General features: G+C 57.4%; 1 protein-coding gene across 1 annotated transcript in view; it reads left to right on the top strand.

Moving 5' to 3' along the window:
* The window catches only part of LOC140406273 (transgelin-2-like), a gene marked incomplete at its 5' end in the record, with an annotated part of 51928 nt that overhangs the window by 14277 nt on the left and 21958 nt on the right, over positions 1 to 15693 (top strand). Inside the window, one exon of the mRNA XM_072494383.1 lies at positions 14740 to 14842. Within this exon, the coding sequence (XP_072350484.1) occupies positions 14740 to 14842 (103 nt within the window). The remainder of the gene's footprint in view (positions 1 to 14739; positions 14843 to 15693) is intronic.

Raw genomic sequence — 15693 nt, forward strand, 5'->3', positions numbered from 1 at the left:
TGCGACCGGCACGAACTCGCCCATGCGCGCTGCGACCGGCACGAACTCGCCCATGCTCACTGCGACTGGCACGAACTCGCCCATGCTCACTGTGACCGGCACGAACTCGCCCATGCGCGCTGCGACCGGCACGAACTCACCCATGTGCACTGCGACCGGCACGAACTCGCCCATGCTCACTGTGACCGGCACGAACTCGGCCATGCTCACTGCGACCGGCACGAACTCGCCCATGCGCACTGCGACCGGCACGAACTCGCCCATGCGCACTGCGACCGGCACGAACTCACCCATGCGCACTGCGACTGGCACGAACTCGCCCATGCGCGCTGCGACCGGCACGAACTCGCCCATGTGCACTGCGACCGGCACGAACTCGCCCATGCGCACTGCGACTGGCACGAACTCGCCCATGCGCGCTGCGACCGGCACGAACTCGCCCATGCGCGCTGCGACCGGCACGATCTCGCCCATGCGCACTGCGACCGGCACGAACTCGCCTATGCGCGCTGCGACCGGCACAAACTCGCCTATGCGCACTGTGACCGGCACGAACTCGCCCATGCTCACTGCGACTGGCACGAACTCGCCCATGCTCACTGCGACTGGCACGAACTCGCCCATGCGCACTGCGACCGGCACGAACTCGCCCATGCGAGCCGCACCGGCACGAACTCGCCCATGCGCACTGTGACCGGCACAAACTCGCCCATGCGCACTGTGACCGGCACAAACTCGCCCATGCGCACTGCGACTGGCACGAACTCGCCCATGCGCGCTGCGACTGGCACGAACTCGCCCATGCGCACTGCGACCGGCACGAACTCGCCCATGCGCGCTGCGACCGGCACGAACTCGCCCATGCGCACTGCGACCGGCACGAACTCGCCCATGCGCACTGCGACTGGCACGAACTCGCCCATGCGCGCTGCGACCGGCACGAACTCGCCCATGCGCACTGCGACCGGCACAAACTCGCCCATGCTCACTGTGACCGGCACGAACTCGCCCATGCGCACTGCGACTGGCACGAACTCGCCCATGCGCACTCCGACCAGCACGAACTCGCCCAAGCGCACTGCGACAGGCACGAACTCGCCCATGCACACTGCGACCGGCACGAACTCGCCCAAGCGCGCTGCGACCGGCACGAACTCGCCCATGCGCACTGCGACCGGCACGAACTCGCCCATGCGCGCCGCACCGGCACGAACCCGCCCATGCGCGCTGCGACCGGCACGAACTCGCCCATGCGCACTGCGACTGGCACGAACTCGCCCATGCGCACTCCGACCAGCACGAACTCGCCCAAGCGCACTGCGACCGGCACGAACTCGCCCATGCGCGCTGCGACCGGCACGAACTCGCACATGCGCACTGCGACCGGCACGAACGCGCCCATGCGCGCTGCGACCGGCACGAACTCGCCCATGCGCACTGCGACCGGCACGAACTCACCCATGCGCACTGCGACCGGCATGAACTCGCTCATGCGCACTGCGACCGGCACGAACTCGCCCATGCGCGCTGTGACCGGCACGAACTCGCCCATGCGCACTGCGACTGGCACGAACTCGCCCATGCGCACTGCGACCGGCACGAACTCGCCCATGCGCACTGCGACCGGCACGAACTCGGCCATGCGCACTGCGACCGGCACGAACTCGCCCAAGCGCACTGCGACCGGCACGAACTCGCCCATGCGCACTGTGACCGGCACAAACTCGCCCATGCTCACTGCGACCAGCACGAACTCGGCCATGCGCACTGCGACCGGCACGAACTCGCCCATGCGCACTGCAACCGGCACGAACTCGCCCATGCGCACTGCAACCGGCACGAACTCGCCCATGCGCACTGTGACCGGCACAAACTCGCCCATGCTCACTGCGACCAGCACGAACTCGGCCATGCGCACTGCGACCGGCACGAACTCGCCCATGCGCACTGCAACCGGCACGAACTCGCCCATGCGCACTGCAACCGGCACGAACTCGCCCATGCGCACTGCAACCGGCACGAACTCGCCCATGCTCACTGCGACCGGCACAAACTCGCCCATGCGCGCTGCGTCCGGCACGAACTCGCACATGCGCACTGTGACCCGCACAAACTCGCCCATGCGCACTGCGACCGGCACGAACTCGCCCATGCGCGCTGCGACCGGCACGAACGCGCCCATGCGCACTGCGACCGGCATGAACTCGCCCATGCGCACTGCGACCGGCACGAACTCGCCCATGCTCACTGCGACCGGCACGAACTCGCCCATGCTCACTGCGACCGGCACGAACTCGCCCATGCGCACTGCGACCGGCACGAACTCGCCCATGCGCACTGCGACCGGCACGAACTCGGCCATGCGCACTGCAACCGGCACGAACTCGCCCATGCGCACTGTGACCGGCACAAACTCGCCCATGCCCGCTGCGACCGGCACGAACTCGCCCATGCTCACTGCGACCGGCACGAACTCGCCCATGCGCGCTGCGACCGGCACGAACTCGCCCATGCGCACTGCGACCGGCACGAACTCGCCCATGCGCACTGGGACCGGCACGAACTCGCCCATGCGCACTGCGACTGGCACAAACTCGCCCATGCGCACTGCGACCGGCACGAACTCGCCCATGCGCACTGCGACCGGCACGAACTCGCCCATGCGCACTGCGACCGGCACGAACTCGCCCATGCGCACTCCGACCAGCACGAACTCGCCCAAGCGCGCTGCGACCGGCACGAACTCGCCCATGCGCACTGTGACCGGCACGAACTCGCCCAAGCGCGCTGCGACTGGCACGAACTCGCCCATGCGCACTGCGACCGGCACGAACTCGCCCATGCTCACTGCGACCGGCACGAACTCGCCCATGCGCACTCTGACCAGCACGAACTCGCCCAAGCGCGCTGCGACCGGCACGAACTCGCCCATGCGCACTGCGACCGGCACAAACTCGCCCAAGCGCACTGCGACCGGCACGAACTCGCCCAAGCGCGCTGCGACCGGCACGAACTCGCCCATGCTCACTGCGACCGGCACGAACTCGCCCATGCGCACTGCGACCGGCACGAACTCGCCCATGCTCACTGCGACTGGCACGAACTCGCCCATGCTCACTGCGACCAGCACGAACTCGCCCAAGCGCACTGCGACCGGCACGAACTCGCCCATGCGCACTGCGACCGGCACGAACTCGCCCAAGCGCGCTGCGACCGGCACGAACTCGCCCATGCGCACTGCTACCGGCACGAACTCGCCCATGCTCACTGCGACCGGCACGAACTCGCCCCTGCTCACTGTGACCGGCACGAACTCACCCATGCTCACTGCGACCGGCACGAACTCGCCCATGCTCACTGTGACCGGCACGAACTCGCCCATGCTCACTGCGACCGGCACAAACTCGCCCATGCGCACTGCGAGCGGCACGAACTCGCCCATGCTCACTGCGACCGGCACGAACTCGCCCAAGCGCGCTGCGACCGGCACGAACTCGCCCATGCTCACTGTGACCGGCACGAACTCGCCCATGCGCACTGCGACCGGCACGAACTCGCCCATGCGCGCTGCGACCGGCACGAACTCGCCCATGCTCACTGCGACCGGCACGAACTCGCCCATGCGCACTGCGACCGGCACGAACTCGCCCATGCTCACTGCGACCGGCACGAACTCGCCCATGCGCACTGTGACCGGCACGAACTCGCCCATGCGCACTGTGACCGGCACGAACTCGCCCATGCGCACTGCGACCGGCACGAACTCGCCCATGCTCACTGCGACCGGCACGAACTCGCCCATGCGCGCTGCGACCGGCACGAACTCGCCCATGCGCGCTGCGACCGGCACGAACTCGCCCATGCTCACTGCGACCGGCACGAACTCGCCCATGCGCGCTGCGACCGGCACGAACTCGCCCATGCGCGCTGCGACCGGCACAAACTCGCCCATGCGCGCTGCGACCGGCACGAACTCGCCCATGCGCGCTGCGACCGGCACGAACTCGCCCATGCGCGCTGCGTCCGGCACGAACTCGCCCATGCTCACTGCGACCGGCACAAACTCGCCCATGCTCACTGCGACCGGCACAAACTCGCCCATGCTCACTGCGACCGGCACAAACTCGCCCATGCTCACTGCGACCGGCATGAACTCGCCCATGCGCACTGCGACCGGCACGAACTCGCCCATGCGCGCTGCGACCGGCACGAACTCGCCCATGCGCACTGCGACCGGCACGAACTCGCCCATGCGCGCTGCGACCGGCACAAACTCGCCCATGCGCGCTGCGATCGGCACGAACTCGCCCATGCGCACTGCGACCGGCATGAACTCGCCCATGCGCACTGCGACCGGCACGAACTCGCCCATGCGCACTGCGACCGGCACGAACTCGCCCATGCGCACTGCGACCAGCACGAACTCGCCCATGCTCACTGCGACCGGCACGAACTCGCCCATGCGCGCTGTGACCGGCACAAACTCGCCCATGCGCGCTGTGACCGGCACGAACTCGCCCATGCGCACTGCGACCAGCACGAACTCGCCCATGCTCACTGCGACCGGCACAAACTCGCCCATGCGCGCTGTGACCGGCACAAACTCGCCCATGCGCGCTGCGACCAGCACGAACTCGCCCATGCTCACTGCGACCGGCACGAACTCGCCCATGCGCGCTGTGACCGGCACAAACTCGCCCATGCGCGCTGCGACCGGCACGAACTCGCCCATGCGCGCTGCGACCGGCACGAACTCGCCCATGCGCGCTGCGACCGGCACGAACTCGCCCATGCATGCTGGCTTCCTTCTCCGTGCCGTCCCCGACGCAACATGCGTAGGGCTACAGCGGCCAGCGCGGAGTAAAAGAGGCCAGCCTGCCGATCGGTAGGCCCCGTTCGCGGGCCAGGCCACGGAGGAGGGCCCCCCCCCAGGGTCGGACCGCCTCTCCCCCACCACCAGGCCGCCCCCGACAGGATGGACGCTGAGGTCCCGCCGGGTAAGATCACACGTGAACGGCGTTGGCGGGACTCGGGCTTTCTTGGCGGCTCGGCTCATCCCGGCACCAATTGCGCCGACTCTCCGGTGACCGGAGAGTTGGTGGACCTGCGTCGGGGCGGCGGCGCGCGAATCGCACCCGGCCCACTGATCCTCCGAACCGGCGCGGGCTGAGAGAATCCCACCCAACAATTCCAGGGATCCAACTTGATCCACGACCGAAGTTTATCGAGGATACAGCTTCATTTATCGTAAATGACATTGCTGTACGATGTGATCCATGGCTTCCTTTCTGATTACTTTGGCTGGCTTCGACCCTCCCTGGAAACTTTGGTCACACGGGGTTCAGTCTCATTGTGGGATGACAGCGATTCTGCGGGTGGAACTCCCGTTGTTGCATGAGGAGAGGTACGATAGCTAAGGAGGAACCGTGAGATTTTGGACCCTGAGGTTCATCCTGACATTTTTTTTAGGCCAGACTTGAAACTTTGGACACTCTCTCAGCTAGTCTGATTGATGCTGGGTGATAAGGCACAGGTCTAATATGCTTCATACCATTGAGAGGGGTGAAGTTTTGAAACTTCAGCTCGTGGGAATATTGATGCATTGTCCGATACCATGACTTCAGGTAATCTGTGAGTTGAAAATCATTGCCGGAATCTTCTGATGATAGCCTGTGATGTAGGTGACTTGACCTCAATAATGTCCATCAAAAATATTGTGCCCAGGAATGGACCAACATAATTGATATGGATTCGCACCCCTGGCCGGCCTGGCCATTCCCATGGGTACACCTTTGTTGCAGTTGGCACCATTGAAAGTGCTTGACTAGCTTCTCAATAGCAGCATTAATACCAGGCCACCACTAATAACCCCTAGCAAGCTTCTTCATCTTAGAAATGCTGGGATGAGTGCTGTGAATTTCATTTCCTCGGAAACTGTCAGTTCTCGCAAGTGGACATTTATCCAGCTTGGCACCTGATTAACTGTTAGTTTAAATTGCCGCAAATGCAGATGGTCTTGTCCGGTTTCAATACGGGGACTGTAGGCGCTGCCCATTCCAACAACTGAACTGGCTGGGTAATGCCAGTTGGCTTCGCAAATCGAGAACTGTGTCCCAGGGGTAATAGGCGAGGATCAAACGTGTTTCGGGAAAGGGAGGCAGTTGCCAGCGAATGTTAGAAGGCTACCCATTGTAATTATAATGGCCCCGGAGGGGCTGGAGGTGGAGGTGGCAGTGGCAATGGATACGGAGAAGGCGTTTGACCGGGTGGAATGGGAATATCTGTGGGAGGTGCTGGGGCGAGTTGGATTCGGGCAGGGGTTTGTGGACTGGGTCCGGTTGCTGTACAAGGCATCAGTCGCAAGTGTGCAGACGAACCGAGTGAGTTTGGGATATTTTGGTTTGCATCGGGGGACGAGGCAGGGGTGCCCGCTCTCCCCATTGTTCTTTCTTTGGCGATAGAGCCGTCGGTAATGGTGCTTAGGATGTCTCCCTGATAGCCCAGAGACGGATTTTGCTTGGGTGGGGGGACTTGGAGCCACCAAAGGCGGGTGCGTGGGTGAGCCACTTGGCAGAATTCCTGAGGCTAGAGGTCAGGTTCATCTTGAGGGGGTCGGTGGATGGGTTCACTCGGAGGTAGAAGCCATTTATTGACTTCTATAAGGAGGTTTGAGAGGTCATATGGATGATAATGGCACAATGGCATAGTGTAGATTAGGTGGCTTTTGTTTCGGTGCAACATCGTGGGCCGAAGGGCCTGTACTGCGCTGTATTGTTCTATGTTCTATGTCTGCAAAGTGTGGGGGGGAAGGAACTAGGGGGGGGAGGGGTTAACTGGGGAAGGCATGATGGGAGAAGGGGGCGATATTGGGGGAGCAGGGGGGGGGAGTGGATTTTGGTTATTTATAATGTATGATTTTTCTTCTGCCGTTGTTTGTTTCAATGAATATGCCTTGAATAAAAAGGTCCAAAAGCAGGTTTCCAGCCATTTCTGCGTGGCCGCTTAGCTGATGGGGCTCCGCCACAGACTAATCTATCCTGTAACATGTCATTTAAGGGGGGCTCCCAAAATCACAAAACACTGATAATTGTTGGAGTTTAGCAATGTAAATCATGCTCGAATTAAAGTTGAATCTCTTGAATACGACTGAGGATTGAGGTTGTAACTGAGCCTTCACTAAATCACAAGCTCGGGAAATGATTATGCAGTCGGGTGTGCTTAGGGCTGTACGACTGCAAATAAGGTTTGACAAGGCCTTGCAGGGGAGACTGATCAAGGAGGTAAGAGCCCATGGGGCCCAGAGCAATTTGGCAAATTGGATCCAAAATTGGCTCAGTGACAGGAGGTAACGGTCGAAGATTGTTTTTTGTGGGTGGAAACCAGTGTCCAGTGGTGTTCCCCAGGGATCGGTACGGGGTCCCTTGCCGTTTGTAGTGTACATTAATGATCTCAACAGAAATGTGGGGTTCCAAATTACACCAAAATTGGTGGTGTGGTAAACAACGAGGAGGAAAGCCTCAGATTACAGGATGATATTGACGGGCTGGTTAGACGGCCATAACAATGGCAAATACAACTTAACCCTGAAAAGCGAGGGGTAATGTATTTTGGGAGGACGAGCAAGACAAGGGAATACACAATGAACGGTACAGAGGATCAGAGATGTTGCGCACAGTGTGTCTTTAACCCGTGTTCGGTGGACAAGTCGACTTCATTTCAAATCAATAGTCTTTATTCACACTGGTTAGCAATCGATCACACTTATCAGTTTAAATTATACCCCAGAACGTTAAAGTGCAACACCAAATCTTGACTTTGAGTGTCTGACAAGTACCCATACAGATGTTGGCCTTTAACCGTGATCTGGTCTCTGTCGTCCTCGATGTCCGGACCTCGGTCTGGTCTGAGGCTCTGGCTGTGGTCTTCATTCTGTTTGGTGGCGTGATGATCCTCTTCGCCGTGGCCGGTGAAGATCTCCGTTGTGGTGTTCTGTTGCACGCTGCTGCAGAGATTCTCAGGTGGTGCGGCACCCTTTACCTTCAGAGGTCTTTGCCCCCTTTTGGGCGGGCCCTGGCTCGTATACTCAGTTGATCAGGGCTCGATCACCCTGATCGATCAAGTCCAATCAGGGGCTGCCACACCAATTTCGGGGTGGGCCCTCAAAGGCCATGCCTGCAGGTGTTGGGGGCATGTCGGCTTTTCAAATAAGGAGTATGAGTGTCACTGTGTCTGCTAAACAGGATAGTTCTAGTGTTCCTGGGATGGCCAGCCTTTTTCCTGTGTATTGTGACGTCTAGGCTGTAGCTTGCTCATCAATGTTTATTTAAACTGCAGCCTGCTTGTCCTTTACTTGGCTACATTTCCCAGCATCCTTTGCAGGACGCCATCTTAGGTGGCCGTTCAGCCACAGTGGGATCTATAATAATAATCTTGATTAGTGTCACAAGTGGGCTTACATTACACTGCAATGAAGTTACTGGGAAAATTCCCTAGTCGCCACATTCCGGCGCCTGTTCGGGTACACTGAGGGAGAATTCAGAATGTCCAATTCACCTAACAGCGCGTCTTTCGGGACTTGTGGGAGGAAACCGGAGCACCCGGAGGAAACCCGCGCAGACATGGGGAGAACGTGCGGATTCCGCACAGACAGTGACCCAAGCCGGGAATCGAACCCGGGTCCCTGCCGCTGTGAATCAATAGTGCTAACCACGGTGCTACCGTGTCGCCCTTAGGGTGCATGTCCGTAGGTCTCTGAAGGCAGCAGGACAGGTAGGTAAGGTGGTTAAGAAGGCATATCGGATTATTAGCCTTTATTAGCAAAGGCATAGAATATAAGAGCCAGAAGGTTATGAAGCAGCTGTATAAAACTCTGGTTCGGCCACAGCTGGAGAACTCTGCGCAGTTGTGGTCACCTCACTATAGGAAGGATGTGATTGCACGACAGAGGGTGCTGAGGAGATTCACCAGGATGTTGCTGGGCTGGAGCGTTTCAGCTATGTGGAGAGGCTGGATAGACTGGGATTGTTCTCCTTAGAGCAGAGAAGGCTGAAGTGCACAGAATGATGAAGGGCATAGATAGGGCAGATAGGGAGAAACCTTTCGCCTTAGTAGATTGGCGCTTGATGGCCAGCACAGACAGGATGGGCCGAAGGGCGGGTTTCTGTGCTGTAAAATTCTATGACTCTGTGGTTATAGGTCAGAGAATTGCTTTGGGTTTCGCCTCCTCCCCTATTTCGTATGCTTGGAAATAATACCCAAGGTGCTCAACATATTGCGCCCAGTCCGCTGTGGAGGAGGCAAATGGGTCTATTGGGCCAAAGAGAGGTATTCTGGTGAGTACTTTTTTTTTGATGACTTCAATTGAAACAGGACACTCATAGGTGTCGGGTCAGAGGCAGCATCAGGATAATTCATCCTCGTCGCCAGATGTAACAATGTACTTTTGCAGACTTCATTAGTGAACACAAAGGTTATTTATTACTGAGAATTGTACAGCAGCCACATGGCTGTAGCTAGCTCCCAAAATGCCTGTGCCTCGGAGCCTCTCTCACCATGGGGCGATTCCACACTCTGAGTCCCGATTGGTCACCCAGGCGAGGTGACCCTTACTCTGCTGTGTCGCCCTTAAAGGAACAATCACCATAGTTGGCGAACCACAACCTGGGGCTTTGTTTGAAGGCAGTAACCCTGTTTTTTTTTTTTGAGGGTGGGGGCGAAAGGTTAAGACAATCATTGCCTTTGCCTTGGCACAAGACAACCAAGTCTGGTGGGTGGCCTGCGGAGATGGTCACGACATCTCTTCATCCTCTCCAGATAGCGGGGTGATTATGAATCAACAAACCAAATCAGATAACCCTGGGCAACGCATCATTTTCTCTATTATTTTTAAAAGAAGCGTTAGCTCCAGAAGGTTCCACACTGAGTACAATTCATCTTTCCAGAGTTATGAGTAGGACATAGCTTTACAGGGCACGGACAGACAATGGAAGGCAATCAAGGAGCAAATCGGCGAACTCCAAAAGTTGTTTATTCCTATTTGGCTCAAGAGTAGAAAGGGAACTGTGGCCAAACCATAGCTTACAGGGGAATTTAGAGATAGTATTAGATTCAAAGAAGAGGCTTTCAAATGAGCAACAAAAAACAATAGACCTGAGGATTGGAAACAGGCTAAAATTAAGCAGAGGCGGACCAAGGGATTGATTGAGAAGGGAAAATACAATTTGAAAAGTACGCTAGCGGGGAACCTAAAAACTGACTGTATAAGTTTCTATAGGTATGTAAAGAGAAACAGATTAATTAAAAACTAATGTAGGCCCCTTACAGTTAGAAATGGGAGACTTTATAACAGGGAACAAAGAAATGGCTGAGGAACTAAATTTGTACTTTGCTTGTGTGAAAGACATGAAAGTTCTGAGAAACATAACATTTAGTGAGGAGCTGAAGGAAATTAGTATTAATAGAGAAATGGTTTTGGGGAAATGAATATGATTGAAGCGGGATAAATCTCCAGGGCTTCTTAATCTTCATCCCAGAGTATTTAAGGAAGTGGCCCTAGAAATAGTAGATCCATTGGTGATCATTTTCCAAAATTCTTTGGACTCTGGAATGGTTCCTACAGATTGGAGGGCCGCGAATATATTTTATTTTTTAATTTGAAGTACCCAATTCATTTTTTTTTCCCCAATTAAGGGGCTTGGCCAATCCACGTAACCTGCGCATCTTTGGGTTGTGGGGGTGAGACCCACGCAGGCACGGGGAGAATGTGCAAACTCCACACGGACAGTGACCCAGGGCCAGGATCGAACCCAGGTCCTCGATGCTGTGATGCAGCAGTGCTAACCACTGCGCCGCCCCTGGAGGGCAACTAATATACCCCTGCTATTCAGAAACGGAGGCAGAGAGAAAACAGGGAACTGCTTTGAAGATGTAACTAGTAGTGTTGACCAGGGAGAACCGGTGGTTGCGGTTTATTTAGACTTTCAGAAGGCTTTCGACAAGGTCTCACATAGCAGATTGCTATGTAAAGTTAAAGCGCATGGGGTTACAGGTAGTGTCTTGAGATGGATAGAGAACTGGTTAGCAGACTGGAAGCAAAAAGTTGGAATAAATGTTCTATTTCTGATAGCAGGCAGTGACTAGTGAGGTACCACAGGGATCTGTGCTCGGACCCCAACTGTTCATATTATATATTAGTGATTTAGCCGAGGGAACTAAATGTATTATCTCCAAATTTGCAGATGATACAAAGTTGGTGAGAGGGTGAGCTGTGAGGAGGATGCAGAGATGGATCAGTGGGATTTGGAGAGGCTGAGTGAGTGGGCATATGCATGGCAGTATAATGTGCATAAATGTGAGGTTATGCGCTTTGGTCGCAAAAATAGGAAGGCAGATTATTATTTGAATGGTTGTAAAATGAGAGAGGTGGTTACTCAGCGAGACCTTGGTGTCCTCGTGTATCAGTCCTGAAAGTAAGCGATCAGGTACAGCAGCGGTAAAGACGGGAAATGGTTGGCCTTCATAGTGAGAGGATTTGAGTATAGGATCAGGGATGTTTTACTGTTATTGTGTCGGGCATTGGTGAGGCCACACCTGGGGTATTGTGCGCAGTTCTCCGTCCTTATCTGAGGAAGGATGTCCTTGCTGTGGAGCGAAGGTTTACCCGGCTGATTCCTGGGACGGCGGGACTATCATACGAGGAGTGACTGTGGGCGCGATCCTCCGCTCTCGTAACGCTCGCGCTAGGGCGTAACGAGGCCAGTGAATAGCGGGAAAGCCAAAATCAAGAAGCGTACCAGGCGCCAAACAGTTTGCAGTGCGACCAGCCCGCTGTACCAAGCGAAATCAGGGCCTTGCCGTAGCGTGGCGAGAAACCAATTAGCACTAATTCAGCCTCATTTCTAGACAATTAACGGAGCCACCCCACACCCAGCGGCCTCCTCTGGTGCTGACCGGTACTCCTTTTGAAAAATGTGAACTTGGCAGAAGGGTGGGGAGCCGAGGAGGTGAGCAGCCATCTTTGCTCACGGGCAGAAAGCCCGGCGGTGCGGGGCTTGCCATCCCGGTACTCGGCGGGGGGCCCTCACCCGGGGGTGGGGGGATCCTCTGCAGGGGGTAGGCCGCCATGGGAGGGTGGGGGCGGGGGGGGCTCGTGGCACCACCATGCCAACCCCTGGATGCCAACACCATTCCGGGGGCAACCCTTGTCCCCGCCCGCCTGCCGTACTGATCACCCACAACCCCGGGGCCTCAGGCTGCACGGCTGAAGGCTGCCGCTAATAGGGAGTGGGCAATCGCGGCTGAGGGAGCACTTTGCAGATGCCAAGTCGATTCCCGTGGGTGGACGGGCCACGTCGCAGGTGGGGGTCACTGGCTAGCATTCCGATCGCACCTTGATGGCTGGACAGTGTGAGAGGCAACATCACACACGCAGCAGCCAATATCCGAACACCCAGGGGATGGGACACAGCTCCTGGGACACGACCATGGCCGGCATGTGGGGCGAGTGCCACGGGGAGCGGGGGAGGTTGCCTGGAGAGATAGGCAAAAGATCCGGGGGTCAGCCCGTATTAGGTAAGAAAGTGACAGAGACGTCATGTTTGTAAAAAAAGTTGTTTAATGTGCTGCACGACATCCCATTCCCGATAGTGCCGCCCCCCCCATCCCCACCGCCCTCAATGGTGCTCAACATCCTTTGCCCTCCGACCTCTACCGCTACGTCTAGGTGCGTCCCCAGGACGCACATCTGAGCTGGAGGCAGCCAGCTGCTTACCTCGCCCCGTGGCCTTCGATGCCCCTGGTGGGCGTCCTCTGGGGCCGGGCTCACTTGCCGACGGCACACGCGCAGCCGTGCCGCCCTGTCCCGAGTGCTGACCCCAAGCCCCATCAGCGGAGTGGAACTCGGGAGGGCTGGGGGCCCTATCGCCGCCCGATGGGACGAGTCTGGGTTGGCTCTCAGTGTCACCTCCTCCCGCTCGGTGCCCACTGGGTCCTGGGGGTTCACCGTGGGGCGGAGGGGCACGGCGGGTTCGAGCCCCGGCTGCCCCTGCATCATCTGGCTCTGCCAGCCCCGGTGGGTCCCCATGGTCCGCACCATCGTGTCGACGCCCGCGCCGATGCTCCTCGGCGGCTGGGCCATGCTCTGCAGTCCCTCAGCAATGCCCACCTGCGACTGGGACAAGCTCCGCAGCCCCTCGGCCATTCCCGTCTGAGAGCGGGACGTGTCCCGCAGAACCTCAGCAAGGTCGGCCTGGTACTGGGTCACATCCCCCAGCGAGGCGGACATTCTGCCGAGACCCTCAGCCATGGCCGTCACCGACTGCGCGGCGCCCTGGACACCTTCACTCATGGTGCCGACCTCGTGCACCAGGCTCTCCCCTGCGGTCGCCACCCTGGCAGTGTTGGCCTCGGTGCCACTCACTGCCGGCGCCCATAGCCTCTGGGACTCCTCCAATCGGCTATGGATCTGCTGGGGTGTTGCTGCGTCTCCCTCTGGATGTCCCGGCCGCTCCCTATCGTCCCCATCAGCTCCGGGTAACCCTGTTCCAGAGGCTCAGCATCAGGCTGGGACCCAGCTGGGCCCTGGGATCCAGCAGCTCTCCGACTGCTGTCTCTCCTGGGGGTTCCTGCCTCCGCCTGATGTGCATCAGCAGCAGTGTGGTGCTCACCAGATTGGGTCCCGGAACATTTCCCACCGAGGTGTGTGTATCTGCGCTGGCGGAGGGTGGGGGTGACAGCTGTTTCGCGACTGCAACAGTTGCATCCTCGGAGCTCTCCTCCGAGGTGGTCTCCTGGGAGACAGGAGAGGGGGCCGCCCGGGACGGGCCAGTGCCGTCGGCTGGAGGGCCTGTGGGGGAATGGACATGTGGTCAGTGGGAGGGGTGAGTCAGTCAGTAAAGCAATAAGAACTCACATTTGCCAGATCCCCCGCGTGGAGCCCGGTGTTTCCTGACCTCCGCGGCGTCTGCCCTATCCTTCGGAGGGGGCTGAATGGGCTCCTCCTGTTCCTGTGTAACAGGCTCGAGGGGCTGAATGGGCTCCTCCTGTTCCTGTGTAACAGGCTCGAGGGGCTGAATGGGCTCCTCCTGTTCCTGTGTAACAGGCTCGAGGGGCTGAATGGGTTCCTCCTGTTCCTGTGTAACAGGCTCGAGGGGCTGAATGGGTTCCTCCTGTTCCTGTGTAACAGGCTAGAGAGGCTGAATGGGCTCCTCCTGTTCCTGTGTAACAGACTCAAGGTGCTGAATGGGATCCTCCTTTCCTGTATAACAGACTCGAGAGGTTGAATGGGCTCCTCCTGTTCCTGTTTAACAGGCTTGAAAGGGGCTGAATGGGCTCCTCCTGTTCCTATGTAACAGGCTTGAAAGGGGCTGAATGGGCTCCTCCTGTTCCTGTGTAACAGGCTCGAGAGGGGCTGAACGGGCTCCTCCTGTTCCTGTGTAACAGGCTCGAGAGGGGCTGAATGGGCTCCTCCTGTTCCTGTGTAACAGGCTCGAGAGGGGCTGAATGGGCTCCTCCTGTTCCTGTGTAACAGGCTCGAGAGGGGCTGAATGGGCTCCTCCTGTTCCTGTGTAACAGGCTCGAGAGGGGCTGAATGGGCTCCTCCTGTTCCTGTGTAACAGGCTCGAGAGGGGCTGAATGGGCTCCTCCTGTTCCTGTGTAACAGGCTCGAGAGGGGCTGGGTAAGTCCTGTTTATTGACGAGCAGTAACAGACAGAAATAAATGCTTCTCTTTTATTTTTACAGCTAAAAATTTACCAGCTGTTCAGCAAACACTGATGGCATTTGGAGGCAAATCAATTGCAAAAGACGATGGTTTCTTTCGAGGAGATCCCAGTTGGTTCCCACGGTGAGTCTCTGAAAAATCAGTAAATGTAAGGGACCTGTCCCGGGAGTGTTTGAATGGGGACAGTGTAGAGGGACCTTTACTCTGTACCTAACCCTGTGCTGTACCTGTCCTGGGAGTGTTTGAATGGGGACAGTGTAGAGGGACCTTTACTCTGTATCTAACCCTGTGCTGTACCTGTCCTGGGAGTGTTTGATGAGGACAGTGTAGAGGGAGCTTTACTCTGGATCTAACCCTGTGCAGTACCTGTCCTGGGAGTGTTTGATGGGGACAGTGTAGAGGGAGTTTTACTCTGTATCTAACCCCGTACTGACCCTGTCCTGGGAGTGTTTGATGGGGACAGTGTAGAGGGAGCTTTACTCTGTATCTAACCCATGCTGTACCTGTCCTGCGAGTGTTTGATGGAGAAATTGTAGAGGGAGCTTTACTCTGTATCTAACCCCGTGCTGTACCTGTCCTGGGAGTGTTTGATGGGGAAAGTTTAGAGGGAGCTTTACTCTGTATCTAACCCAGTGCTGTACCTATCCTGGGAGTGTTTGATGGGGACAGTTTAGAGGGAGCTTTCCGCTGTATGTAACCCCGTGCTGTTCCTGTGTTGGGAGCGTTTGATGGGGACAGTGTAGAGGGAGCCTTACTCTGTATCTAACCTTGTACTGTACCTGTCCTGAGATTGTTTGATGGGGACAGTGTAGAGGGAGCTTTACTCTGTATCGAACCCATGCTGTACCTGTCCTGGGAGTGTTTGATGAGGACAATGTAGAGGGAGCTTTACTCTGTATCTAACCCTGTGCTGTACCTGTCCTGGGAGTGTTTGATGAGGACAGTGTAGAGGGAGCTTTACTCTGTATCTAACC

Source organism: Scyliorhinus torazame, unplaced genomic scaffold, assembly GCF_047496885.1.
Source record: "Scyliorhinus torazame isolate Kashiwa2021f unplaced genomic scaffold, sScyTor2.1 scaffold_398, whole genome shotgun sequence".
Taxonomy (NCBI): domain Eukaryota; kingdom Metazoa; phylum Chordata; class Chondrichthyes; order Carcharhiniformes; family Scyliorhinidae; genus Scyliorhinus; species Scyliorhinus torazame.